Source organism: Myxine glutinosa, chromosome 9 (genome assembly GCF_964187855.1).
Source record: "Myxine glutinosa chromosome 9, kmMyxGlut1.1, whole genome shotgun sequence".
Lineage (NCBI taxonomy): Eukaryota > Metazoa > Chordata > Myxini > Myxiniformes > Myxinidae > Myxine > Myxine glutinosa.
The window spans coordinates 137,691,326-137,718,980 of NC_136269.1; the positions used below are offsets into that span (position 1 = coordinate 137,691,326).

The window sequence follows — 27,655 nt, forward strand, 5'->3', positions numbered from 1 at the left end:
ACGTCACTTCCGGTTACTTGGGTTTTGAGAGTATTGAACACTTGATATGAGGGGGGCTCATATGTTGAAGCCATTTGTCCGCCATCTTTGTTATCCCATGAGTTCTCAAAACGAATGAATGGGACTGTTGGTAACTAAAGGGAATGACACTTACCGATGAAATGTGATTCCTCTTCGTTATTACAACCGCAAGCAGCACACGATGGCATTTCATAAATACGATAACGCTTTTTTAAACCCAGGAATGGACAAAAATCTTTGGGATGACACCGCAAGGAACAAATAAATAGTATATAAATAGTATATATATATATATCATTACACCACCACTTGAAGGATGTGATTTGTGAAACCGCAATCTTTAACCGGTTTGTAAAATTAAGAATTGCACAAAAATCCCCATTTCGATTTATTTTCCTATTTTTGGGGTTTCTACTTATAATTCAGTTGGATTTTTACAGAGGCCAAATAGTATTAAAATATCTATAATATGCCCGGACAAGGGGGATTAAGTTTAAGAGAGGAGGAGAGAAAGGGGGTTAAGGGGGCAACACACCACCCTCCCCTGAACTGTACATAGCCCCTGTCTCCCCTGCTCGTAGCCCCTCCTCCCCTGCTCGGAGCACCCCCCTCCCCTGAATTGTATGTAGCCCCTCCCCTGAACTGTACATAGCCCTCCTCCCCCTGCACATAGCCCCCCTCCCCCTGCACATAGCCCCCCTCCCCCTGCACATAGCCCCCTCCCCCTGCACATAGCCCCCCTGCACATAGCCCCCCCTCCCCCTGCACATAGACCCCCTCCCCCTGCACATAGCCCCCCTCCCCCTGCACATAGCCCCCCTCCCCCTGCACATAGCCCCCCTCCCCCTGCACATAGCCCCCCTCCCCCTGCACATAGCCCCCCCTCCCCCTGCACATAGCCCCCCCTCCCCCTGCACATAGCCCCCCTCCCCCTGCACATAGCCCCCCTCCCCCTGCACATAGCCCCCCTCCCCCTGCACATAGCCCCCCCCCCCCTGCACATAGCCCCCCCTCCCCCTGCACATAGCCCCCCTCCCCCTGCACATAGCCCCCCTCCCCCTGCACATATCCCCCCTCCCTTGCACTTGGTAAGTTTTACTTATAGAACTGAGGAAAGATCTACTGTAATCTATATACCCCACAATGGTTGGAGGTGTGCTCATTTGCCAATCCAGCCGTTCCTTACCGGTTTTGAATGGAGTGCTTGCTCGAATGCTTATACCACTTGGCGATCTCTCCACAAGAAACTTGGTAAATGAACACACACCCAATGTTCTTGAGACCCGACCATAGATCGACTGTAATCTATATACCCAAAAGATGAATGGCCCTTCCTGCCGCTCCCATAGTGAGCAGGTATACTTGCAAGTTCAAATGTTGGTCGTGGACTCAGCCGTCGTAATGACATCATAGACATAATGGACACAAAACGGATATATATTAACTTCCAGTAAGTTTGCAGTCACTACGAAGGGATTAGTGTTACGATTAGATTTACTATAATATTAACGTTACGTTATCATTATTTCAAAAATAATATTACTATCAAAAAACGGAGGTGAATTCCTTAATTCCTCGGTTATTAATATTCGTGCCGAACAACGCTCATCATTGATCATGAACCATACACCGCTTCAATCCATTAACTTTCCATTCACAACATTGGGATGAAACTTTTTCCACTTCTTTTCTGGAAGTCTTAGCAGTGTCCATGTGTTTTCTATCTCTCCCACCCTCCCTCCCCCCCCCCCCCCCCGTCCCGTGCCTCCCCCCACCCCCAAGCTCTTTCCCTCCCACAGATCTCCCGATGTCCCTGCTCTCAAATGTTGGACTTGTGTGCTTCCCTCTCTCCCCATCTTATCTCCTGCTCCCTTTATCATATGTTTTATGTGTCAGTTTGTCTTTTTGTGATCAATGTTAGCTCTTACACGAGCCTTGATCTTGTATACAAAAAAAAAAGGATTATGGTTGTATTTACTATATTATGATTATTACTATTATGAAAATGATACTACTGAAACGATACACTACTGTATTAATAAACCTGGGCTTAATTTGTCCGAAGCGGCCCGAAGGTGAGGCATGAAGCCTAAGGCCCAACGTATTGTTGGAAGAGACACAACGCCGATGCTTTCGATATTTGATGGTCATTTTAACAATCGGTTTGTTTGTGTTTCATACTGAATGAAAAACGTAAAGGTAGAGCATGGAGATTGTGATATATGACAGGTTCGACGATATGTTCGGCATGAACGAAATTGGAATCAAATTGCCGGAGTGTGGAGAGTCAGCCGCCATACGCCGTAATGACATCAGACGTAATCACATCACCCTGTCATGTGAGCATATCCTCAGCTCTGATTGGCATACGTTTGAGGGGACGTACATACGGACGGAAAAACACTGTTCTGGACGTGCCGCTATGTCGTAAAAACCCACCTGGCCAAGACAGTGCCGTCACTTGGCAGTCTCATTTGGTCTTGTACCTGTGAGCCGCTACCTGCCACATGCAATTAGAAAATTGTAATTTGACACTGTAGTGCAGAAGTTTTACCTCTGCCACCAAAGGTGGACGGGGCTATGTTTTCACTCCTGTTTGTGAGCAGGATATCTGAAAACGTCAAGGATGGATTTGGCCGAAACTTTGTGGAGATGTTGGGTTGGTGACAAGCACCAATTAAATAGATTTTGGTGAAGAACTGGATCTTAGAATTGTTAAAGTAATTGTTCGCCATGGAGAGATGGGACCAAAAACGATATACCATGGAGTACAATACAGTATCTCAAAACGTTGGGGATGGATTGGAATAAAACTGGCTGGACGAATTGAGTACGTGACAAGAACAAGCCGATTAGATTTGGGTTCAGGTCCGGGTTCAGACCGACCGATCAGTGGGATGCAAAACATAAACTGTTCATCCTAGTCGAGGCAAGTGCTTAACTGAGTGTCGTTCTAGTTTTTTCATGCTTGAGAAATAAATAAAACAAGAAGAAGACATCATGCAGAGCACGATACTTGCAAAATCCACCCCTCCCGAAAATAAAAAGTTGCCATCGATACATCAAATTGTCCATTTCATGGAGATTAAAATTGATGATCTCAATCAAAGTGCTGGTCAATCGGATGAACATTGATGATTTTTCAGATGAAAATTGATATTAGAAGTTTGACCTTAAGTTGACCTTTAACATTTTGACCTCAAAAATAGTTGTTGGTTGAATTCAGTCAGCTGACATGGAAATCCTATGCAAAATTTCAAGTCGATCGGATGAAAATTGAGGATTTTCTAGCATTTGGTGAAGTTTCGTGAAGATCGGTTTAAAATTGTGACCTGTAGGCAAGTACAAGTGAGTGGACACAGACACACACGCACACACGCGTGCGCACACGCACGTACACACACACACACACGAGTGATGAACATACCTGTCAAAATTTTTTTTTGCCAAGTAATAAAGCACAAGGCCAACCAATATACTTGAAAAATCTTACATTTTGCAAGTAATAAACTGAACAACCAGTCACTGGAACAAGGCTGAGAAAGACACAAAATAAACACGACTGCCAATGCATCAATGAAGTAGCAAAGCAGCAATAAGCTCGTATCAAGTTTTCATTCGTTCATACGCAGCACGTGCTGCGGGATTGCTTCTGTACTTCCAATGCCCCCCTGTAGGTTAGAGCAGGAATTTGCTCGCGTAATCATCAACTCTTGGGCCAATTACATATACACTCAAGCAGAGCCAGGTAAAAAGCAATCAATAAATAGAGAACTAGAACGGCACTCAGTAGAGAGCATACCTTCGCCAGGTGAACAGCTTACATTTTGTATCCCAGAGTAGACCAGAAAATCGTTTTTGCTTTGGCCCTATATCGCAATGGTGAAGACTCACTTAAAACATTCTACTAGCCGGATCCAGATCCTCACCAAAATTGAAACGATTCTTCGTGGTCACACACCCAACCTGTCCATCAAGGTTTCTCCAAATCCGTCCCTAACTTTTTGAGATATCCTGCTATATGTCGGTTTTAGCCCGATCTCTCAATGGTGAAGAATGACTTTAAATTTTTTTTCTTATATCCGAATCCATATTCAGATCTTCACCAAAATCGAATTAAATCGTCCTTGTTACACAGACAATCTGTCCACCAAGTTTCGTCCAAATCCATCCACAACTTTTTGAGATATCCTGCTATGTATCGTTTTTGGCCCGATCTCCCAATGGTGAAGAATTCTTTTTAAAATTCTAGTAGCCGGATCCGAATCCGGATCTTCACCAAAATCAAATAATTTCGTCCTCGTCACATACGCTACATCTCGCCAAATATCGTATGAATCCGTCCACAACTTTTTGAGATATCTTATTCACAAACAGACAGACAGGGGTGAAAACATAACCTCCATCCACCTTTGGTGGTGGAGGTAAAGAGAGGCTTGGAGAGAATGCGAATGAATGCAGAGAAGGGGAGGTGAGAGTTTAAACATTCTACAATTTGTTTATTTGAGACAATATGTAGATGACCCCTTTTGAGAATAATCATTGAAGGGGCCAACAGTACTTTAATGCAAGAGTCAAAACCGTAATTGAACAACAGGCCCCAAATGGCTGCAAGGACGTTTTTGCAATGACCATCTCGATGGAATGTGTCGACAAATGACAGCGTCCCTTTAAAATTGAAAAGGTGTCTCACCTTTCCCAAGGTGCTCTTTCATGCACGTCACTGTGGTTTTCCCCATGATCCCAATAATCCTTCCCATCGCTTTCCAAATCTTCCAAGTCATCAATTGCCGTCCCCTCGGCGTCTTCTTCCCGATGCCCCTTTTCCAGCCACACCATGTTCTCATCTTCAATGCGCTGCAGCTTCGCCCGCTTCCTTTCCAGCCTTCCGCTCCTCCGACGCCGTACCGGTTGATCTGGAGCTATTCCCCATTCCCCCTTTTGCTTGGTATCCGCAATCTGCTGAAGCAAGGCCTGGCGGTCGATACCCAACCAAGACGGAGCTCGCCGATCTAGGTGATCGGTCAAGGAAGGCATGGAGATCCATTTTCCTTCCTTCTCAGACCACATTCTATCCTTGTGGTCGTTAATTTCTTCTGAAGGTTCCTCTGGAGTCTCGACATTGTCCAGCTCTGTCTCGATGATCGAAAGCCAGTGTTCAACCTGCGCAGTTACGCCATTTAAGATGATGGTGAGGCCATGGGGGAGGAGGTGGGAGAGAGCAAAAATTCCTTTAAAAGTACAATTAATTATTTATTTGTAAAAACAAAGCATGGTCCAGCGAATGTTCCGTCAATTGAGAACCATGGTCACAAGGTGGTCCAAAGAAGGGAAATTTGTGATTTTAAAATAACAAAGGAGAGAAAGAATTGGTTCCATGTACACAGATACAAAAAGGTGAACGAGGTCTAATAGTCTAGTAGGAAGACTAGGTCCCTCTGCACCCCCCGGAGATATACTTCTAATCAGTGTTTCTAGATTGGAAAAAATGTGTAGAAAATGACTAGCTATGGCCCCAAGCTGAAAAAATGTCCCACATACCATTTTTATGCAAATTACTGCTGCAAATTTTATGCAAAATTATGCAAATTTTATGCAAATTTTTGATGAGGAGTAGAGTTGAGGGGTCTTTGAGGGCTTCATCGAGGTGCTCTCGGTTGCAAGACTGGGTCATTCTGAGAAGCACAGCAGGGTCAGAGATCATGATGTTCTCCTCCTCAGTGAATCTCTCCATCAACAGCCTCTCCATTGCCTCACACACTGTTTTGAGGCAAAAGAGGGACTTTGCGTAGGCCTTTCCACTGAGAACACCTTTGAGAGATCCACTTGTTACTAGTTGTGCCTCAAAGAGAATCTCTGCATATCCAGAACCACGCATCTTGTGTCCAGTGAGCATCCCGATGTAGTTCATGGATGTGTGGAAGGGTCCAATCGTTACTACATGACTAGCAAATTCATTTGGCCAGCGCCAGATGATGGGAAGGGCTTTCATGCAGACACCCAGATCAAATGTATTCAGGACCCATCTCTGACCCACCTCAGCAGTTGCTGCCTCGGAACGCTTCAGTAGCTCACGAACAACTGCGTTGTCTGTGATCGGTTGGTGGATAGGCGTGCAGTAGTCGACTGTTGATTTGCTGGGTGGGGGAGAACCAGTTGCAGAGGTGAAACCCCCTAGCCCAGGCACAGGCTGCAGGCCATTGCCATGCCATGCAGGCACCAGGCACAGACCGATCACAGACAACGCAGTTGTTCGTGAGCTACTGAAGCGTTCCGAGGCAGCAACTGCTGAGGTGGGTCAGAGATGGGTCCTGAATACATTTGATCTGGGTGTCTGCATGAAAGCCCTTCCCATCATCTGGCGCTGGCCAAATGAATTTGCTAGTCATGTAGTAACGATTGGACCCTTCCACACATCCATGAACTACATCGGGATGCTCACTGGACACAAGATGCGTGGTTCTGGATATGCAGAGATTCTCTTTGAGGCACAACTAGTAACAAGTGGATCTCTCAAAGGTGTTCTCAGTGGAAAGGCCTACGCAAAGTCCCTCTTTTGCCTCAAAACAGTGTGTGAGGCAATGGAGAGGCTGTTGATGGAGAGATTCACTGAGGAGGAGAACATCATGATCTCTGACCCTGCTGTGCTTCTCAGAATGACCCAGTCTTGCAACCGAGAGCACCTCGATGAAGCCCTCAAAGACCCCTCAACTCTACTCCTCATCAAAAATTTGCATAAAATTTGCATAATTTTGCATAAAATATGCAGCAGTAATTTGCATAAAAATGGTATGTGGGACATTTTTTCAGCTTGGGGCCATAGCTAGTCATTTTCTACACATTTTTTCCAATCTAGAAACACTGATTAGAAGTATATCTCCGGGGGGTGCAGGGGGACCTAGTCTTCCTACTAGACTATAAGGTGTGTCATTTTAAGACTCGTAAGTCCCGTACAAGCGTTCTTGGTCTCAGAATGGATTAAACGACAACGGCACTTGGTAGAGAGCACACCTCTGCCAGGCTGAACAGTTTACATTTTGTATCCCACTGATAGGTCAGATCTGAATCTTCACCAAAATCTAATCATTTAGTTGGTGTCACATACCCAACCTGTCCACCAAATTTTGGCCGAATCTGTCCACAATTTTTTGAGATATCCTGTTGCCAGACAGAAAGACAGACAGACAAACAGACAGATGTGAAAACAACCTCCATCCACCTTTGGTGGTGGAGGTAATAATTGGAAAAGATGGGCAGTGTTTTTGCTGGTGGTTGAGCCCATACTCCCAACAGAGCATCCGTACCCTACATGTTCGTACCTCTGTTGTAGCAGCGTATTTCTTATCCTTCAAAAAGATGAGAGGAGGAATTTTCCCCATAACATGATAACTCTGCAGAAGGTACCTGTGGATTTAGAACCAAATTAGAATCTTCTCTCAGTAACAGTACCAACCCAGACTCAGGGTGTTATGTAATATGCATAATTATGCATTATTATTAATTATTATGCCATTATTATGCCATAATTATGCCATTATTAATGGCATAATAACAAAAAACACGTTTAACTAGAGAAATGCGACTGTGTCACCAATATGCCTCCGCATAGTCCCACAACGGGTAGATTACCTCGTTCTGTCCTAAAAATAAACATGTTTGATTTAAATCCCTTCAGTTGTTTTCAAGTATCACATTTTCACATCGATCAGTAAAGCAGTTGCAGAGAAGGGATTTTTTTAAATATTGGCTTTCAGGTTAATATGGCTGCCACACTACGTGACATATGACCTTAAACTAGAGTAAAAAAATGTACACTCTGCATATGTATGGGTAGGGGATCACGTTTGTGAAGTTTCGTGTTGATCGGATAAGGTTAGGTTTTCTATCCAAGATGGCTGCCAAACCACATGACCTATGACATCATCATTTTCAAACTAAATGCAGCAATGGTGCAAGATGATATTTGTAAAAATTGGCATTGATAGGGTAAGCGGTTTTAGAGATATAATTATTTAATTTTTCCTTCAATCCAATATGGCTGCCACACCATGTGACCAATGATAATATTTTAATCACCATGCCTAGTCAATGACACACAAAGTTTCGAGTCAATCAATTTGGTGGTTTGGGAGAAGATGCTTTTATAAGGTTTTAGGTTAAATCCAATATGGCTGACAAACCATGTTATCTATGATGTCAAAAATTGAATATTTTAATACAAATGGGTCACAGATCACGTGCATGCAATTTCAGATTTTTATGATTTAAGGAATTCGATTAAAACATTTTTGACTGATATACCACTTCAGTCAAATCCCTGGTGTTGGGCTAGCGGCTAGGGTGCCAGCTTAGGATCCAAGGATCCTGGGTTCGAATCCCGGTCGATTGCTGAATTAACGCCAGGGGGGTTGACTCAGCCCGTCATCCTTCCGAGGTCGGCTAATTGAGTACCAGTTCACTGGTAATTCCCTGCTTGTCGTAAAAAGGCGACAAAAAGGGTTGGTGGCAGGAAGGGCATCCAGCCGTAAAACATTGCTTCAAAAAGGGGACCAAAAAACAACAACAGCCACGGTCCCCGAAAAAGGCCAACCCCCGCTTTGCGGGGAAGAATGGCCTCTAAAGGTTTTTTTTTTTTTTTTAATACCACTTCACCTATGATGTCATCATTATCATGCTTTTGTTCCCTATTGGAAGTACTTGACAATGTGCCAAGTTTCAAATTTATCCATTCAGCGGTTTCCGAGAAATATTTTTTTCATTATTTGCGTTTAATCCAAGATGGCTGCCGTGACCTATGACGTCACAATTATCATAAAAACATTCTGCATGGGTGTCACTCCTACCCTGAAAGTTTGTCTCAATTGGGCAGGTGGTTGCTGAGAAAAACAAGGTTTAGCCCGTACGGACGGACGGACGGACAACCCGAAAACATAATGCCTCTGGCCACCTTCGGGGGCGGAGGCATAAAAAATGTTTAAAAAAGAATTAGATAGTTATCTAGTTCCGTCAACTAGTGGCCGACTTCTGGTGACATTCACAATCAGATTTTGCCAAACCTCCCTATCCTGCATTGCTTCCTGAAGCTCTGGCAGAGACATTTTGGTTGCAGTGTCACACGATCTATCCAGCGCATATACGTTCTGCCTCTTCCTCTTCTTCCCTCAGCCATCATCAGCATTGTTGATTTCTCCAGACTTTCGTTTTCTGCACGCATGATATGTCCAACCAAAGTATGACAGTTTCTGTTTTACCATCAGCCCTTTTAATGCACATAACATGGGTGTCTAATTTATTCAAGTACTGATTTGTTTGTTCTTCTTGCAGCACTCGGTAGAGCGCAAACCTCCACCACACTGAACAGTTTACGTTTTGTATCCACCGTTGGGCCAGATCTGGATTCGGACCTGAACCAAAATCTAATCGGCTTGTTCTTGTCGCCTGATCAACTCAAACACCAAGTTTTGTCATAGTCTGTCCACAACTTTTTGAGGTATCTTGTTCACAGACAGACAGGGGTGAAAACACAAGCCCCATCCACCTTCGGTGGCGGAGGCAACAAATGATTCTCAAATTTGAAATACTAGGGCATGCCCGTACTATATATAAGCTAGGACGTGCCCGTACGTGGGTGCCCGTTCCTTGCCAAAAAAAAAAAAAAAAAAAAATTTGTGTAGGGGTGTGTGTGTGTAAACATCCTAGGGCGTGCCCGTACGTGGGTGCAAAAAAACATGCGTGCAAACAACAACAAAAAAAAACTTTGAAACCACGTGGCAGTAACGACCACAGAACCCCCCCCCCCCCTCTATTTACATGAATGGTTTGGTCCATTCGCAACGACCACAGAACCCCCCCCCCCTCTATTTACATGCAATGGTTTGGTCCAAAGCGAACGGCTTGCGGTGTTTGGTAAAGAAATCGCCATAGCTCGGTAACTACTTGTCCGATTAATTTCAAACCTTGAAAAGGCACATCCTCGGGTCCCCAGCAATATACCTGGCAAGTTGCAAGTATATCGGACCCGTGGTTGTCGAGAAACAGCGGTCACAGACAAACATACATACATACATACAAACATACAAACATACACACAGAGATTACTGGAATTATAGATAGATAAGGTTGACAATGGGCAATTTAGTAATCCTCGTTTGCCCTCGAAACCATCCGACCCTCTCCAGCTACTCCAGGACTCACGCGACATCCCAGTAACTCTCTAACAATTTTACTCCCAAATTCCAGGCTACATCAACACCTCCACTCTTTTGCTCCTGCTCTAACCCCCGCTCTAGCAGGGAAAATGGCCTTAAAATGCCTGTTGTGTTGTATTGTGTACTCTTTTGCTCCTCTTTTCTCCTGCTTGTAGAACTACATTCTGGAGACGGTTCAATTTCACGATACTAGCAACGGTACCCGCCCTATGGGCGGGGCTTCAATTGGGAGGCCCAAATGAAAAGGCAAAATATCATAAATCGAAGGGTTTTTTTTATTTTAAACGATTCATATAAACATCCGTTGAATCATATCACACGCAAATCATCAAAATCTAAACAGTATCTTTCGAATTTCAATAAAAGCCACATCACTGTTCATATCGGTAAATATTATTCCATCGTGTTTCAAATCGTGATCGATACACGATGATCGTGATGATCGTGATCGTGAATCGTGATCGATAATCGTGTTCACAATCGCTATGTCGTATGTACTCCCGATACGTGTACCAAATTCCCGAAACGTGTAACTGTACCAAATCAACAGTGAAAAGGATTTTGAGCCGATAGCTGTTACGGCCTTGGCAAGATCGATGGAGACATGTTGCTTTCCCGGGTGCCGCACAAATGGCTGCACCGATCGCGCGGCACCTGGGAAAGCAACATCGTCACAATGAGAACAATGAACGTTATGCGAACGCGAATGTTATGCGGGAGTCAAAACCTGAGAATGCTGGAGACTAAAGCTGAAATTGGGAAAACTAAATAGCCTATTTTACTCCTGGAGATCCCAGGATTATCCACCCAAAATATCTTTGCGATCGGTTCAGCAGTTTTTACGGTACCTTCGAACAGACAGACAGACAGACAGACACGGATGGACATTTGGTGAATTATAGTAAGATACTCCCATGTGATTCAAGAAAGAGGTGTACCACCATCTCGAGTCATCCCCATCCCTACGCATGATCTTTTCTACCCCCATTTACCATACCTAACCCAGCCCAGCCCTTTTAGCTCTTTCACGAGCCTCGATTCAGTATACAAAAAAAAACAAAAAAAAAAACTTGTACATTACCATTTCCTCCCCTCTCTCCTCTTTTTCTGTTTCTTTGTTCTGCTCCTTGCTGTGTCAAACTGGAGCTTCACTGTCAGTTGATTGCCTTTTTGCCTTCTGTCATATTCTTTTTTTCATCACCCTTGATTTTGGATGGAAGAATAAAAAAACACCGGAAGAGAGGTGACAGAAAACCTGGAGATCACAAGGCTGTCTGCAATAAGAAAGCAGGAGGCCTTTTGTTTCTGATTTGCTGTGGGAGATGCCAATAAGGTTGAGAGCTTTAGATTTCACAATGTCCACAAAGTTGAATGTGCAATTTTCCTAGATTTCATGACATCTTCTGTGTCAGATGCACATCTGATCTTTTTCGGAACAGAGGGACGCATCTGCTGCTGCTCTGTCATTGGGACGGGGGACGCGGAAGAGGGACATTGCGACGTGCACACGTTTACTGCTCACCGCAGACGCCCAGAATTCATCTGCAAAACGCTTTCAATATGTGCATCCTCATCCTGATTGCCTTGGCCATGCCAGTAGAGGTGGCACACCGAAAAATCCGCAGACAGTCTCACCTGCAAAAGAGCACAAATTAAACCGATTAAACACGGAGGGTGGATTAAACCAGCGAGCGACTAAGCATAGCACCCAAAACAGATACACTAAAAAAAATCCATCCTGCTAAATGAAGTTGGACAGGCAGGATGGCCGATGGGTACGCTTTTTTTGCTGATAGGTACGACAGTAAAAGGTTTCGAGTCAGGTCTACAACCACCAGATCTCCATGTTGAAGGTGTGCGACTTACAGCATCGATGTTGAGCTGCAGGTCGTACAGCTCCTGGCTCACTTCAGGGGTGGCGAGCAGCTCGGTGATGGCTTCCAGTAGGATGGCATTGAGGATGCGCAAGCGACGAGGCTGCTCTTGATCGCTGGGACAATAACCATGGCCGATTAGTCCTTTGGCCCTGGGTACTACTTCCTGGAGACAGGCCGTCACAACGGATGGGTAATCGGTCACTACCCGAGCAAGTATTTTAATAATATATAAATATATAATATAATAATTATATACATATATGCAAGTTCGACCTTTTAAAACAAGGTTTTCTATAGATCTTTGAACTTCCAAGCTACAAAGCTGTAGTGGGCGAGGCACTTTGGTTCATATTAACAACTGCAGTAGTTACAACTGCAAATTATGGGAGGGAGTTACAAGTCATGGAAAAGTAAATTCACTTACCATTGGAAACTTCACATCAAAAAGTAACTTTTTTCTGCAACACAACCAGTTCCAAAGATTTATCACCAAGGACCAAATAATTAAATAATATCTTGTAATGGTGAAAAGTCATTTCACATCACATGGATGGTGTGTGAAAGCACAGGTGAGCATCTACAGGTTACTCGGTGCTTGCTGCACATCTGATACTGAAGACCTTGAGTCCGATAACAGATCTTACAAGAAATAAAATCCAACAGATTGACAAACATAAGTAAACCATTTATTACGTATGCAGGGGAGGGGTTAAATTATAGACAAAGGTTAGGAGGGTGTGGAAGGAGACTACAGCAGATGGGAGGGAGGGGCTAAAATTATAGACAAAGGTTAGGAGATTGTGGGAGGAGACTAGATTAGATGGGAGGCAGGGGCTAAAATTATAGTCAAAGGTTAGGAGAGTGTGGGAGGAGACTAGATTAGATGGAAGGGAGGGGCTAAAATTAAAGACAAAGGTTAGGAGAGTGTGGGAGGAGACTAGTGTGGATGGAAGGGAGGGGCTAAAATTATAGTCAAAGGTTAGGAGAGTGTGGGAGACTAGTGTGGATGGGAAGGAAGGGCTAAAATTATAGTCAGAGGTTAGGAGATTGTGGGAGGAGACTAGATTAGATGGGAGGCAGGGGCTAAAATTATAGTCAAAGGTTAGGAGAGTGTGGGAGGAGACTAGATTAGATGGAAGGGAGGGGCTAAAATTATAGACAGAGGTTAGGAGAGTGTGGGAGACTAGTGTAGATGGAAGGGAGGGGCTAAAATGATAGACAGAGGTTAGGAGAGTGTGGGAGGAGACTAGATTAGATGGAAGGGAGGGGCTAAAATTATAGTCAAAGGTTAGGAGAGTGTGGGAGGAGACTAGATTAGATGGAAGGGAGGGGCTAAAATTAAAGACAAAGGTTAGGAGAGTGTGGGAGGAGACTAGTGTGGATGGGAAGGAAAGGCTAAAATTATAGTCAAAGGTTAGGAGAGTGTGGGAGACTAGTGTGGATGGGAAGGAAGGGCTAAAATTATAGTCAGAGGTTAGGAGAGTGTGGGAGACTAGTGTGGATGGGAAGGAAGGGCTAAAATTATAGTCAGAGGTTTAGGAGATTGTGGGAGACTGGTGTGGATGGGAAGGAAGGGCTAAAATTATAGACAGAGGTTAGGAGAGTGTGGGAGACTGGTGTGGATGGGAAGGAAGGGCTAAAATTATAGACAGAGGTTAGGAGATTGTGGAAGAGACTGGAGTAGATGGGAGGGAGAGGCATGTGTGGGACATAATGGGGAGGTCCGAAATTTTTGAAACATTTGTGTACGTAATAAATAGATGGCACCCGAGCGAGCAGGTGTAAACGAAGTACCTCGTACGTGGCACAACATTGTGACAATGGGTTCATGCGATGGCAACAGGAGGAGGTGAATGCATTTGAGTTTTGCCTTTAAGGGGAAATCGACTGATTTTCACAAGAATTCACATTCCAAACTCGTCATGAGGATTGAGAAGCGTTTTAAACACGAACAAAGGATTGATAAGGAGGGACGACAGCAAAGCTAGGGTCAGGTTTTCCTGGTAGAAAGTGGGGTAAATTTTTACAAGTTGCCCATAATCGTTTTTCACATCAAACCGAGATTTTTCCGGGTTTTTTGATGAAATTCATTCGAATTTGATATTCATTTTGGCGGCAAATGACTCATTTTTGAGATGGGACCCCCCACCCCCATCATCAAAAATGAGTCATTTTGACAAATAAATATCTAATTTGAATGAATCTCATGTAACCCTAAGTCTAACCCTAAATCTAACCCCGTCTAACCCTAAATCTAAATCTAACCCTAACCCTAAATCTAACCCTAAGTCTAACCCTAAATCTAAATCTAACCCTAAATCTAACCCTAAATCTAACCCTAAATCTAAATGTAACCCTAACCCTAAATCTAACCCTAAGTCTAACCCTAAATCTAACCCTAAATCTAAATCTAACCCTAAATCTAAATCTAACCCTAAATCTAAATCTAACCCTAAATCTAACCCTAAATCTAAATCTAACCCTAAATCTAACCCTAAGTCTAACCCTAAATCTAAATCTAACCCTAAATCTAACCCTAAATCTAAATCTAACCCTAACCCTAAATCTAACCCTAAATCTAACCCTAAGTCTAACCCTAAATCTAACCCTAACCCTAAATCTAACCCTAAATCTAACCCTAAGTCTAACCCTAAATCTAAATCTAACCCTAAATCTAACCCTAACCCTAAGTCTAACCCTAAATCTAACCCTAAGTCTAACCCTAAATCTAAATCTAACCCTAAATCTAACCCTAACCCTAAATCTAACCCTAAGTCTAAATCTAACCCTAAATCTAACCCTAAATCTAACCCTAACCCTAAATCTAACCCTAAATCTAAATCTAACCCTAAATCTAACCCTAACCCTAAATCTAACCCTAAATCTAACCCTAACCCTAAATCTAACCCTAAATCTAACCCTAACCCTAAATCTAACCCTAAGTCTAACCCTAAATCTAAATCTAACCCTAAATCTAACCCTAAATCTAACCCTAAATCTAAATCTAACCCTAAATCTAAATCTAACCCTAAATCTAACCCTAAATCTAACCCTAAATCTAACCCTAAATCTAAATCTAACCCTAAATCTAAATCTAACCCTAAATCTAAATCTAACCCTAAATCTAACCCTAAATCTAACCCTAAATCTAAATCTAACCCTAAATCTAAATCTAACCCTAAATCTAACCCTAAATCTAAATCTAACCCTAAATCTAACCCAAACCCGAAATCTAACCCTAACCGGGAAGGCCGCTCATTGGTTGGCGATATGATTGGCTCTTTGATCTTTCTCGTCCGAAGGAGGGAATTTAAATTTGTATTTTCTCCGTTAATTTTTGCCGCGTTATTAATCGATAGAAAAGTTGTCAAAATAAATAGATATAATCGATTCTGGGTCTAAAAATTGTGTACGAATTTATGGGCAACTTGTAAAATAAATAAATACCGAGAGTGGACAAAACATTCCAAAAGATCGTGAAACACGTAAGGAGTCCTGGATCCTCTTCGCTACCGAGGGGTCATCAGGGAGGACGTGGACCCCCTCCGTACCTCGTTTTCTTCGCCATCTTCTCCAACAGCGACGTCTTCTTTCCCGGGCGGTTCGGAGCGAGCCACAAGTGCCGGTGCGACACGTACGGGCCGATTCGAGCGGACAAAGCCCTACCTGGCATGCCGTACGCGGACCGGAGAGCCGTAGCCATGGCGAACTGGCCAATTACAGTGCGCGGTATATTGTTCATCCAGTCGACCTTTCTGATTTCTCTCGTTTCACAAACAGCCAAACACTTATTTAGCGATCCATTCTGAGCACGCCGGTGCTCTCTCGCATCGCAGGTCGATTTGCCCTGATTATGTCCAAAAAAATAATGTACAACTTACACTGATCTCTTTATTCTGCATGCAATCATTTGAGCTATTTATATCACGGGGCTTTATACCGCCAGCACTTCCGTTCAATACTGCCAGGTACACCGCCGCAACACGGGCTTTACAACGCCAGCACTTCCGTTCAATACCGCCGGCTGGCTTTATACCACCAGCTACACCGCCGCAACAAGGGCTTTATACCACCAGCTACACTGCCGCAACGCGGGCTTTATACCGCCAGCACTTCCTTTCGATACTGCAAGCTACACCACCGCAACGCGGGCTTTATACCGCCAGCTACACCGCCGCAACGCAGGCTTTATACCGTTCGTACTTCCGTTCAACAACGCCAGCTACACTACCGCAACGCGGGCTTTATACCGCCAGCTACACCGCCGCAACGCAGGCTTTATACCGCCAGCACTTCCTTTCGATACTGCAAGCTACACCACCGCAACGCGGGCTTTATACCGCCAGCTACACCGCCGCAACGCAGGCTTTATACCGTTCGTACTTCCGTTCAACAACGCCAGCTACACTACCGCAACGCGGGCTTTATACCGCCAGCTACACCGCCGCAACGCGGGCTTTATACCGTTCGTACTTCCGTTCAAAAACGCCAGCTACACCGCCGCAACGCAGGCTTTATACCGCCAGCACTTCCTTTCGATACTGCAAGCTACACCACCGCAACGCGGGCTTTATACCGCCAGCTACACCGCCGCAACGCAGGCTTTATACCGTTCGTACTTCCGTTCAACAACGCCAGCTACACCGCCGCAACGCGGGCTTTATACCGTTCGTACTTCCGTTCAAAAACGCCAGCTACACCGCCGCAACGCAGGCTTTATAGCGTTAGTACTTCCGTTCAACAACGCCAGCTACACTACCGCAACGCGGGCTTTATACCGCCAGTTGCAATTGCAACACCGCAATGCTAAACCATTGCAACCAATTCTCGAAATGTGACCCGTGTAGCAACACAGCTTCACGCCAGAATTGCGGAATAACCTGAGATAGCATTCATCCAGGTCTTCAAAATTGTCAATAATATATGTGTATTTGTATATGTGCAGGGTTTCATAAAAAGTGGACTATTTGAGCAGCCTGATATTCTGTCGTTTCTAATGCTATACCCTTCTCTCTTGCAGGTTAAGCCAGATAAAAAAAAAGAGTTGGTGATCGTCCTTTTTTCTCAAAACTTCGGGTAGGGAGGGAGGTTTTTTTTGTTTTTTTTTTCCTACTTTCCATTGAGTTTTGTTGACATGGAAAAATATGAAATAAAGACTCCTTTCTCCTCAAAATGATTTAATTTCTTCATTCATCTCACAGATTTACAGACATTGCCCAAATCTCTATGAAACACAGTGTTTGTGTGATTTTGGATGATGTTGAACGTCCTAGCTGAGCTTGGTAGTGAAAGGGCAAAACACCTGTACATGTATATCCACCATGACATGACATCCACCCTGCCTTTTCGACCAAATTCTCCTCAGTACCACAGTGGATGCAGAGCATTTCATAGCCAGCAGAGTCGTACGCTAGTTCTATAGGGGAAGCACAGTTCAGATTGGCACGAACATAAAGATCAGCGAATCTGGTATCCTGGTCAGGATCGTCATCACCATTGTTGTTGATCTCCGTGAACACACTTCCACAGCTGTAGAGAATGGTGTCCATAGCAGCACGAATCAATAGATTTCAGCGGTAAAAATCTCACACAATAGCCGCCATGAATGGCTGACGTAAAATGGGTGAAGTTGCCCGAGGCACTTGCGACGCTTTGCGCAGCACGCACTGCGCATGCGGTGCAGAACGGCGCCAAATTTGACTGTGAAAAGATCGTTTTTTAATGATTTTTTTTCAAAATAAAAAATAAAAAAAGTTTCGGGTCGGGTGTGTTTCGTAGGGTCGGGCGGGGACGATCACCAACTCTTTTTTTATCTGGCCTTATGGTAGTGGTGGTGGTGGTGGTATGCCATTTCTAACAAGTAGTCAGTAGGACTCCAACTCAACTATGTATTCACAGTGGAACAAAAAGTGAAAATCTTTACATTTTAGTATAATGATGATTCAACTACAAATACAATCTAAAAAAATTTGAATAAAATAATGAAAATAAAAGCGCGAACACCCCCCCCCCGGAGAAGTCTAGAGTTGTGGTTGTTGTACGAAGGTGGAGTCTAGAGAGTTTCGTGTACATGGAGAAAGAAGCTGTTTCCAGATTATATTTATAGCATAGGCTTTAATTTACTCAATCAAATCAGCAACTACAAATACAAACAAGGCACAAGAATAAGTATAATCAGTTATTGTAAAGCAATAAGTACTACATTTATACTTCAATTATCCTCTAATGTCCTACTGAATCTCACTAGTCACTACAGGTGCGCAAGGCGCCTTCCGAGGTCCCCGTCCCGCACTCGATCATTGGTCATTGGCTCATTGCCCAGCTTTTCAAACCGTTTAACAAACCCCAAGGAACTAGGAAGTCGAGAGCACGTCACAGGAAACCAGCTTCTTCTTCTTCAATTACATCACACCAGGGTAAATAATCCCTCAATACGATTTCATTCCATTGAGGGGATAATGGAAGGAGAGGGGATGTGTAAAGGTGGCTGTGGAAGGTGAAGGGTAAGTAATAGCCAATTACTATTATGTACAGTGTGGTGTGGATGAAAGTTTTAAGTCTCTGCTACGACCTATGTCGTCATGGCTATCATACATTAGTCAAGACTGTTATTAAAAACACACAGTTACCGACAAAAAAAAACATGTATTTATTTTTAAAAAACAAACTATACTACATAAACAAGATGAAATACGCCTTTGGACAAATAATCTTATCGTGGACTCGTCATTAAAACAATGAACGGCAAGCAGAGGGAATGCGATATTAAACCAATCAGGCTGATGAGATGACTGAATAGCGTACATTTTAATAATATACCAGATTGTACGACGTATCCATTAATTTTTTTGCGATTTAAAGACTATAATGTTAAAAATGAGACGAAAGCCTTAATAGTTCCAGTCAGAATTTACACCGACAAAGATTTCATACCTCCTACACCGCTTCAAGTGGTTCCGAAGGGAAAGCGCCCAAGCAAAATCAATATGAATACAGTAGATGAGCATGAATTCGTCTAAGAGCAGAGTGATAGTGGCATGAGTAGTGGATCGATCGCTCGGTTTTGCGCAGCGCTGGTTAAACCTTTAAAGCCGAAGAAAGAGGAATGTTTGGAGAGAACGCTTCCCACACCTCGGATTTCACCCAGTGAGGACAAAACGTACCTCACTACCTGCACCTGGTTCTGGGCTCGAGCTTGAACTCTGAAGTATAAAACGGTCCCGGTAAGTCGTTGTACTTTTTCAATCCCCTTAATGTAACAAACAATGTGAATGTTGAGTTTAAAACACCACAGCGATACGGTGGATTGAGTGAGACGAGGTGGAGATTGGAAGAAAGAGGTAGTAAAGGTAAGAGGATGGGGGTGAAGAGACGAGAAGAAAGCGATGGATGTTAAGGAGGTGAGAATGAGGAAACGGGAAGGCCGACATAAGGTACTACTACTACTACTACTACTACTACTACTACTACTACTACTAGTACGGGAGAGAAGGTAAAAATGGAGGATGGGAGGAAGAGTTTAAAAGGTGAGAAAAGGTAAGATGGTGGGGCGTGGGGGTGAAGATATGACTATGAGGAGGGAGTGGAGGTTAGAGGGAGGGAGGGAGGGAGTGGAGGTTAGAGGGAGGGAGGGAGTGGAGGTTAGAGGGAGGGAGGGAGTGGAGGTTAGAGGGAGGGAGGGAGTGGAGGTTAGAGGGAGGGAGGGAGGGAGTGGAGGTTAGAGGGAGGGAGGGAGTGGAGGTTAGAGGGAGGGAGGGAGTGGAGGTTAGAGGGAGGGAGGGAGTGGAGGTTAGAGGGAGGGAGTGGAGGGAGTGGAGGTTAGAGGGAGGGAGGGAGGGAGTGGAGGTTAGAGGGAGGGAGGGAGTGGAGGTTGGAGTGGAGGTTAGAGGGAGGGAGTGGAGGTAAGAGGGAGTGGAGGTAAGAGGGAGGGAGGGAGTGGAGGTGAGAGGGAAGGAGGGAGTGGAGGTGAGAGGGAAGGAGGGAGTGGAGGTGAGAGGGAAGGAGGGAGTGGAGGTGAGAGGGAAGGAGGGAGTGGAGGTGAGAGGGAGGGATGGAGGTAAGAGCGAAGGAGGGAGTGGAGGTAAGAGGGAAGGAGGGAGTGGAGGTAAGAGGGAGGCAAGGAGGGAGCTAAATAAGACCAGTTCTCTTTGTTAATCCAGTTGGCGGTTTATTGCAACTTCAACAATGAACACGGTCTGAAAGACATAAGAACAAACATAATGATCAGTAATGATTAAGAATCCTCTATCTCCCCCCAAGTCTTTGGCATGGAAAATATAAGTGTATAACAAGTGTGTGTCTTTTGGCATGACAAAGACTGAGAATATGAAGAATATATGTAACTAACTTTGAAGCTAATTGAAGAACTCGTGAACCAGAAACCAAACAATGTCAGTAATGGTCAATGCCAGAATCGCATGTCATAGTCAGAGTGCCAGGCAGGCTTGCTCGTGCTTCGGCCGGACCGTCTGGGTGCAGCAGCTGGTTTGTCAAGCGCAGGGCGTGTGGTAACCGTATTGGGTTTGGGATCACTGACTTGAGGAGGTGACATTGGAGGTGCTGCGCTGATGTGCCGAGTTACCTGCGATGACTTAGCCATAGATGGGGATGTAGCATCATCAAATAGGTGATGGCGGCTAGGAGGGCTCCGGTTGACCCTGGGTGATTCAACAGGAAATGTAGCAGGTGGCTGCGATGGAGTGGTGTCAGAGTTGATGGTGGGATGTTGCGGTGGCATTGGACTAGTAATGGATGGGCCACAAGCCTCCTTGTGACTGGCCGGGGTTGTGGTGTGCACAATGCATGGGTGTGGGATGTTCTGCCGAACCATTGGTCTCTGCACTCCAATATCACCATCTATCGTCAATCTTGGTAGGGGTGTTAGCAGAGGAATGTACTTTCGCAGGAATTTCCTATTGCGCAGAGTAACCCTTCCTGAACCGTCAACTCTTACCACATATTGGTCAAACTGGCGAACCTCGATGATGATGCCGGTTTTGTCCCATTTGATGGGGTGTGGCCCGGTCTGATTCTGGATGTGAACACAGTCGCCGACAACAAGGGGCAAGAGTCTCTTGGTATATTCAGACCAGCGCCCAGCATCTCTCATGTGGTGGTTGCGGAGTGCTTCCTCCCGAGCCGCCAGAGTCCCACGCCAAGTGTTATGAGGTTTGTATCTGCCAGGTGGTATTGGGATGAAGTCTCGAAATGGGCGGCCAAAAATGCACATCGCTGGAGAGAGTTTTGTGTCTCTGTCTGGAGTGTTTCTATATTGGAGCAGTGCACATTGGAATGCATCGGTATCAAAGCCTCCATTAGGGCCAGTGTTGTCCATGAGAAGATGCTTCACAGTCTTGACACCAACTTCAGCACGGCAGTTGCTATGTGGATAAGCTACTGAGGAGAGTCGATGATGTACACCCCAGTCCTGGAGGAATTGACGTGTAGCGACAGCTGTGAATTCAGGACCACCATCAGAAGCTAATTCATCAGGGATACCAAATGTGACAAAGGTACGTCCTCGGCAAGCGATGAGTCCACCTGCACCATGTGAGGCTCTCTCAACTATCGGCTAGTTAGAATACTGGTGAACCACTACCAAGTCGTTGCATCCTTTGTAGTGAAAGTAGTCGGCACACATGCATTGGAATGGATAATCTGGAGGTGTCAGAGGAGTGGGTGGTGCACTTGGATTGGAGGGCGCAATCCGATTACAATGGTAGCACCCAGCACGAAGGGCCGCAATGGCAGGGGCGATGCCAGACCAGAAGATGGAAGACTCGGCTCTCGCAGTCATAGAGGTGACCCCTTGATGGGCAGCGTGCAGAGCGGCTAACACCTCATCCCTGAGAGACGGTGGTATAAGGATACTATCCTCGTAGAGTATGACACCATCAACTGTATGTAGACTATCTCGAAATTGGAAGTATTCGCGTAGGGGTCCAGGGAGCTCATGACGGAATTCAGGGATACCTGACTCGATAAGGTCAACAAGGCTCTGCATGTTATTGTCACTCGCTATTGCGGTTCGAACCCTGTCCCATGTTACAGATTTGAGGCTGAGTGAGGCGAGGGAGGACATAGACGTGGAAACATACTCGTCGGGGGTTTCTAGTGCTGATCTACGTAAGCCACTCAGGAGGGTTTTGGAATGCGTCAGGATGATGGGTGTGGAATCAATGGCCGCCATATCGTCAGTGAGGGTCAGTTTCACAGGCTCTCCAGTAGGGTGGCGTGAGATGCAGTCTGTGGCGCAATGTCTAATCCCCGGCACATGGACCATCCGGAACCTGTATCACAGGATCTTCTCCTTCAAGTTCCTAAGTCGAGCGTTTGAAATATCCTCTAGACTTCGATCATTAAAGATCCTGAGCAGAGGTTTGTGGTCAACAGCGATTATGAGGTCTTCACATCCCAGAACAAAGTATCTGGCCTTGTCTAGGGTGTCAGCAACTGCTAGGGCCTCACCCTCAACTGGTGCATAACATGATTCAGCAGGGTGGGTGAATCTGCTGCCAACGAGCGTGATTTTCAATCCTGTGTGACAACAGAAGGGTTTTATGTTGGTACAGGTACAGTGTTTCTGCAGTAGCCAGAAGCCAATGCCAGTCTTGGACCAGTCTGTAGCGAGGCACGTGGGCTTGCTTGGGTCGAATATCCGGACACCCTCCTCGATCTCACTGGCAATGACAGCTTTCGACTCTTCAAATGCATCTTGGAGGACGGAGGTGCTCATCCCACTTAAACGGTGTACTAGGTTTAAGTAGTTGCCGGAACGGCAACATCTTCTCAGCCATACTGAAAGCGTATGACACTTGATTGACAAGTCCAAACCAAGAACGTACATCTGTGATGCCTTTGGGTGTTGGGAAATCGAGGATCGCGCGTAGGTATTTCCTGCAAGGATGGACACTATTGGGAGTTATTTCGAACCCAGCAAGTTCCACTATATCTTCGCCAAACACAAACTTGTCAGGGTTCAGGGTGATTCCATTCTGTCCACAGGTGTCAAGCCACTGAACAGCCTGGAAGAAACTGTCTGCCAGCGAGTCAGACCATAGCAAGACGTCATCAACGCATTTGGTCTTATTGGGGATGTCAGACACGATCTCGTCATAATGTCTTGTATATCCATCACCAGACGCAATTTACCCTTGAGGGGCTGTGTTATAGCGGTATCTACCCCAGGGTGTGATGAAGGTGGTCAGGTGGCGGTCTTCTTTGCAGATGGGCAGGCTGTGGTAACCGTTCCGCGCATCAAAGACCGTCTTCTTCTTACCGTTCGGAACCGATCTAGCCTGATGAAAGGGTGATGGCGTGTGATGTGTTTCCCGTGTAGCATGGGCGATGAGGGCCTGGAAATCAATGGTGCGGCGTGGCTGGCCATTCTTCTTTCCACAGACAACCATTCTATGGCACCAGGTGACGGGTTCACCAATGGGGACTGGTTCAAGGAGACCCAACTGTACATCGTGGTCTATCCCAGCTTTGACCACATCCCGCCAGTGTAGTGGGACTGGTACCGGTGTGTGGTGTGCCACTGGTTCAGCATTAGGATCCACCATCAGTTTCATGGGCGGGCCATCCATTAGAGGCAATGTTTGATGCTCACAAGTGTTAAATGTGCTCGACTTATAGTATTCAAGGAGATACTGTTGTAGCTTCATGCAATTAACATCAGTTGCGGGGAACGGCAGCTTTGTCGGGGGTGGTGGGGGTCGACGACGCTGAGGGCAACGGCACGCTGTAGTGGGGTCTTCCTGTAAGACTGCTGTTGCGTCCGACAGGTCTACACCAATCTTGGGGAAGCTATCCGGGATGATGTCAAGGGCGAGACAGGCTTCTCTGCTGAGGAAGAGCTTGTCAGAGCTTTCTGTGACATAGGTCATTTGCCTAGTTTCAACAGCTTGACCCCGTTTGTCTTTGCCCGAGAAGCGGGGTACAGTGGCCCCAAGGATATTTATGCCTCCATTGTTGGCAGTGCGCATTCTCATGGTTACTGGGATGAGGTCAGATTTGCGCAAACCAAGGCGGTGGATGACCTTTATACCAGCAAGGCAACTCTGGCACCCTGTGTCTGCCATCGCGGGGACATGGCAAGTCATGGTCTGAGTGGAAAGGTCAAAGCCAAGGGCTGCGTAGTCTTTGCGCATGATTTTGACAGTCACACTAACAAATGGTTGAGGTTTTGAACCCTTCCTGATCCATGTATTAGAGAGTTTGTCATAAACATGGTGGTCAAGGGTGATGGAACGCTCACTGCGTGATCAACAACAAACAACAACAGGCATTTTAAAAGGCAATTTTCCCTGCAAGAGCGGGGGTTAGCCTTGCGGTCCCCATGACAATGTTCTCCATTTTGCCCTATTTTCTGCATCTCCCCTTGTTAACCCCCTGGCCCACATTTCTTCTTCGACCATCTTTAGCCAAGTCTTTCTCGGTCTTCCCCGTCCTCTACTTCCTTCTACATTCATTTCCATCACTCTTCTCAACCAGTCAATTTCATCCTTCCTCAACACATGACCAAACCATCTCAACCTGTTCCTCTTCACAGCATCAATCACAGGCTCTATTCCCATCATTTTTCGCAATTCATCATTTGTCTTCCTCTCTCTCAACGATACTCCGCACATCCACCAAACCATTCGCATTTCCACCCTTTCCAGCCTTCATTGCTGCTCTACGTTCATTACCCATGTCTCGCTCCCATAAATCATAACACTTCTCACACATGCAGCATACACCTTTCCCTTCAGCTTCAACGACACTCCCCTCCTCATCAGCACGCCACTCAGTTCCCGAAACTTCTTCCATGCACATCTTACTCTAGCAACCGTTGCCGAGTGTGATCCACCTTCTCCATTCAGCATGTCTCCTAGGTAACAAAATGTGATCAAAACAAAACAAAATGCGTGATCGACCCGAATTAATAACATTATCAAACTCATTACATTCATGCCCAGATATGTTAGGAGTTTCATTTGACTGTTGTTCTGATACATGGACAGTACATAAGGTATCAAACACAGCATTTTCACTGTTATTAGAAGAGGCACTCATGCGTTTGGGTTTGTTCCTACTGCGACATACACTCTCCATGTGATTATCGAGATTGCAATGCCCACATCTGTGACCATATGCCGCGCATTCTGTTTTGCGAACGTGGGCTGGGGCGCTCTTCCCGTGTCCCTTTTTGCCACAGTAGGAGCATAGGTCGTTTCTGTCCTTGATGGTTACTTGCTTGGCCTTTTGATATGTGCTGCTAGCTGCTTCCACTGAGTGTGTGTCCAGTAGTGTAGATGCTGACCGTTTGCCAGATTCTTTAGCCTCAATGAATTGGAAAACGTCCTCCAGGATCATGTCCTGGTTCTTGTTATCAAAGAGGTTAAGCTGGATTTCAGGGTGAGCAATTCCTCGTGTAAGAACATCACGCACGATCGCTTCTGTGTAGTTAACTTCAGCATCACAACTAGGGCATTTGATTAGGAATTTGCATATTCCCGCTTGACCACGTAGGCGGGCCCCGAAGCTGCGCACCGTCTCATCACGGTCTTGACGCATATTATGTAGTGCTACTCTGGCGACCGTAGTGTTCTCTCCGCGAACAGCAAGTTTTTTAATGGCTGCCATTACCACCTCGATGGGTTTGTTTGAGAGGCTACCACCTGTCGATCTTGTTAGATCCTTGCACAGAGGTTCGTCACAGCACTCTAGTAACTGCACTACTTTATCGCGGCCAGTCATTTTGGTTGCATCGACGTATTCAGAACATCGTGACTCGAAGTAAGCCCACTCTTTACTGGAGCCAGCGGCGACAATTGTGGGCCTTTTGACTTTTTCAACCTTGGCGGCATGTCCAGGGGCGTGTATGGCACTGTGGGCAGTGATGAGTGCGGCCACGATAGCAGGATCGAGGTCTTCAGTGGTGTAGTCACATCCGGCGATTGGGCATCCCACAGCAGGCATCGCGGCTTTGGTCAACTTGCACCGTGTTCATAAATAAGACCAGTTCTCTTTGTTAATCCAGTTGGCGGTTTATTGCAACTTCAACAATGAACACGGTCTGAAAGACATAAGAATGAACATAATGATCAGTAATGATTAAGAATCCTCGAGGAGTGGAGGTAAGAGAGAGGCAAGGAGGGAGTGGAGGCAAGAGGGAGGGAGGGAATGGAGGCAAGAGGGAGGGAGGGAATGGAGGCAAGAGGGAGGGAGGGAGGGAGGGAATGGAGGCAAGAGGGAGGGAGGGAGTGGAGGCAAGAGGGAAGGGGGGGGAGTGGAGGCAAGAGGGAAGGGGGGGGAGTGGAGGCAAGAGGGAAGGGGGGGGAGTGGAGGCAAGAGGGAAGGGGGGGGAGTGGAGGCAAGAGGGAAGGGGGGGGAGTGGAGGCAAGAGGGAAGGGGGGGGGAGTGGAGGCAAGAGGGAAGGGGGGGGGAGTGGAGGCAAGAGGGAAGGGGGGGGGGGAGTGGAGGTAAGAGGGAAGGGGGGGGGAGTGGAGGCAAGAGGGAAGGGGGGGAGTGGAGGCAAGAGGGAAGGGGGGGAGTGGAGGCAAGAGGGAAGGAGTGGAGGCAAGAGGGAAGGAGTGGAGGAAAGGGAGGGAGGGAGTGAAGATGAGGGAATGGAGGTAAGAGGGTAGGAGTGGAGGGAGAAGGGGTGGGGGTAAGATTGGGGAGGGAGTGGAGGTAAGAGGAGGGTGGGGTGAAGGTGAGAAGAAAGAAGAAGAGGGATGGGGGGGGGGTGGGTGAAGAGACGAGAAGAAAGGGAAGGATGTTAAGAAAAGAGGTGAGAATGGGGAGGATGGGAGGATGAGATGGAAAAGGGTGGAAGTGATGGAAAAGGGAGGATTATGGATGAGGTACTGTGTTGGAATGGTTCGATACGACATACACGCACACCACAGTCGTACTTGATGTATACGTGTACAGATCAGTGGTGTTCATGAGTGGTGACACGATGAACAACTCCAGCTTCAGGAACTGCAGAGATAGCAAGCGGGAGATATGAAGTTGTGCTTGTGTTGTGTTCCTGCAGGCCATGGTTGAAGCAGGTCCCTTTTTGGAATGGCTGCAGATGCGGGGTTTGAGGATGGAGACTGCCCGAGCCGTCGTCACCGAACTGGGCATTGATAGCCGAGAGGTCTTTCGGATCTGCGCTGAGCCATCTCTCATCAGAGCCGAGCTCTTCTCCACCGCCAAGCAGAAGTTTCGCTTCGCAATGTACGTGGAGCTTCGGCACTTCGTCGAATCCCATTGGGAGGTGCGAGGTGACGGACAGGTGGGCTCCGCGCTGGCGGACGTGCTGTGTTCCATGCTGAGTGCCGTGAGCCGTGAACTTTCGAGCTGTGTGCAGAAGCTCGGCCTCCTGCTTTCCTCGGACTTCGAGAGCGATAGTGGGTCACTGACGGAGGATGCTGCATACATCGGTGAAAGGATTGCTGATGACTGCGGATTTCATGCTCAAGAACGGGGGCCATTATCGCAAGGTAGTATGGGGGTGTTGTTGGTATAACACTGATTTTATTTGATGTTATAAAGTATAACATAGTGCTCTTG

The 27,655-nt window shown here is 46.0% G+C and overlaps 2 protein-coding genes across 4 annotated transcripts in view; one reads left to right on the plus strand and one right to left on the minus strand.

Moving 5' to 3' along the window:
• Positions 1-4,493: 4,493 nt before the first annotated feature.
• RBFA (ribosome binding factor A) lies at positions 4,494-16,160 on the minus strand. The gene is made up of 6 exons (XM_068128023.2): positions 15,658-16,160; positions 12,531-12,564; positions 12,096-12,269; positions 11,752-11,864; positions 7,341-7,425; positions 4,494-5,184 (listed from the first exon to the last, which is right to left on the minus strand). The coding sequence occupies exons 1-6, from the start codon at positions 15,846-15,848 to the stop codon at positions 4,711-4,713; spliced, it is 1,071 nt and encodes a 356-aa protein (XP_067984124.1). The 5' UTR covers positions 15,849-16,160; the 3' UTR covers positions 4,494-4,710.
• Positions 16,161-19,018: 2,858 nt separating this feature from the next.
• The window catches only part of LOC137434864 (uncharacterized), a 28,684-nt gene continuing 20,047 nt past the window's right edge, over positions 19,019-27,655 (plus strand). For 2 of the 3 annotated variants that reach the window (XM_068128021.2, XM_068128022.2), the window contains exons 1-2: positions 19,019-19,329; positions 27,135-27,585. In XM_068128021.2, the coding sequence (XP_067984122.1) occupies positions 27,138-27,585 (448 nt within the window). In that variant the 5' untranslated portion in view covers positions 19,019-19,329; positions 27,135-27,137. The remainder of the gene's footprint in view (positions 19,330-27,134; positions 27,586-27,655) is intronic. The other variant, XR_010985957.2, reaches the window with a different exon arrangement.

Excerpts from the sequence above, each read along its gene's own strand:
- RBFA (XM_068128023.2), bottom strand. The coding sequence starts at position 15,848 with ATGAACAATATACCGCGCACTGTAATTGGCCAGTTCGCCATGGCTACG. Across the intron at positions 11,865-12,095 it reads TGCAGCTCAACATCGATGCT|GTGAGACTGTCTGCGGATTT; the intron begins GTAAGTCGCACA and ends GCTCTTTTGCAG. Across the intron at positions 7,426-11,751 it reads ATGAATTCTGGGCGTCTGCG|GTACCTTCTGCAGAGTTATC; the intron begins GTGAGCAGTAAA and ends CTAAATCCACAG.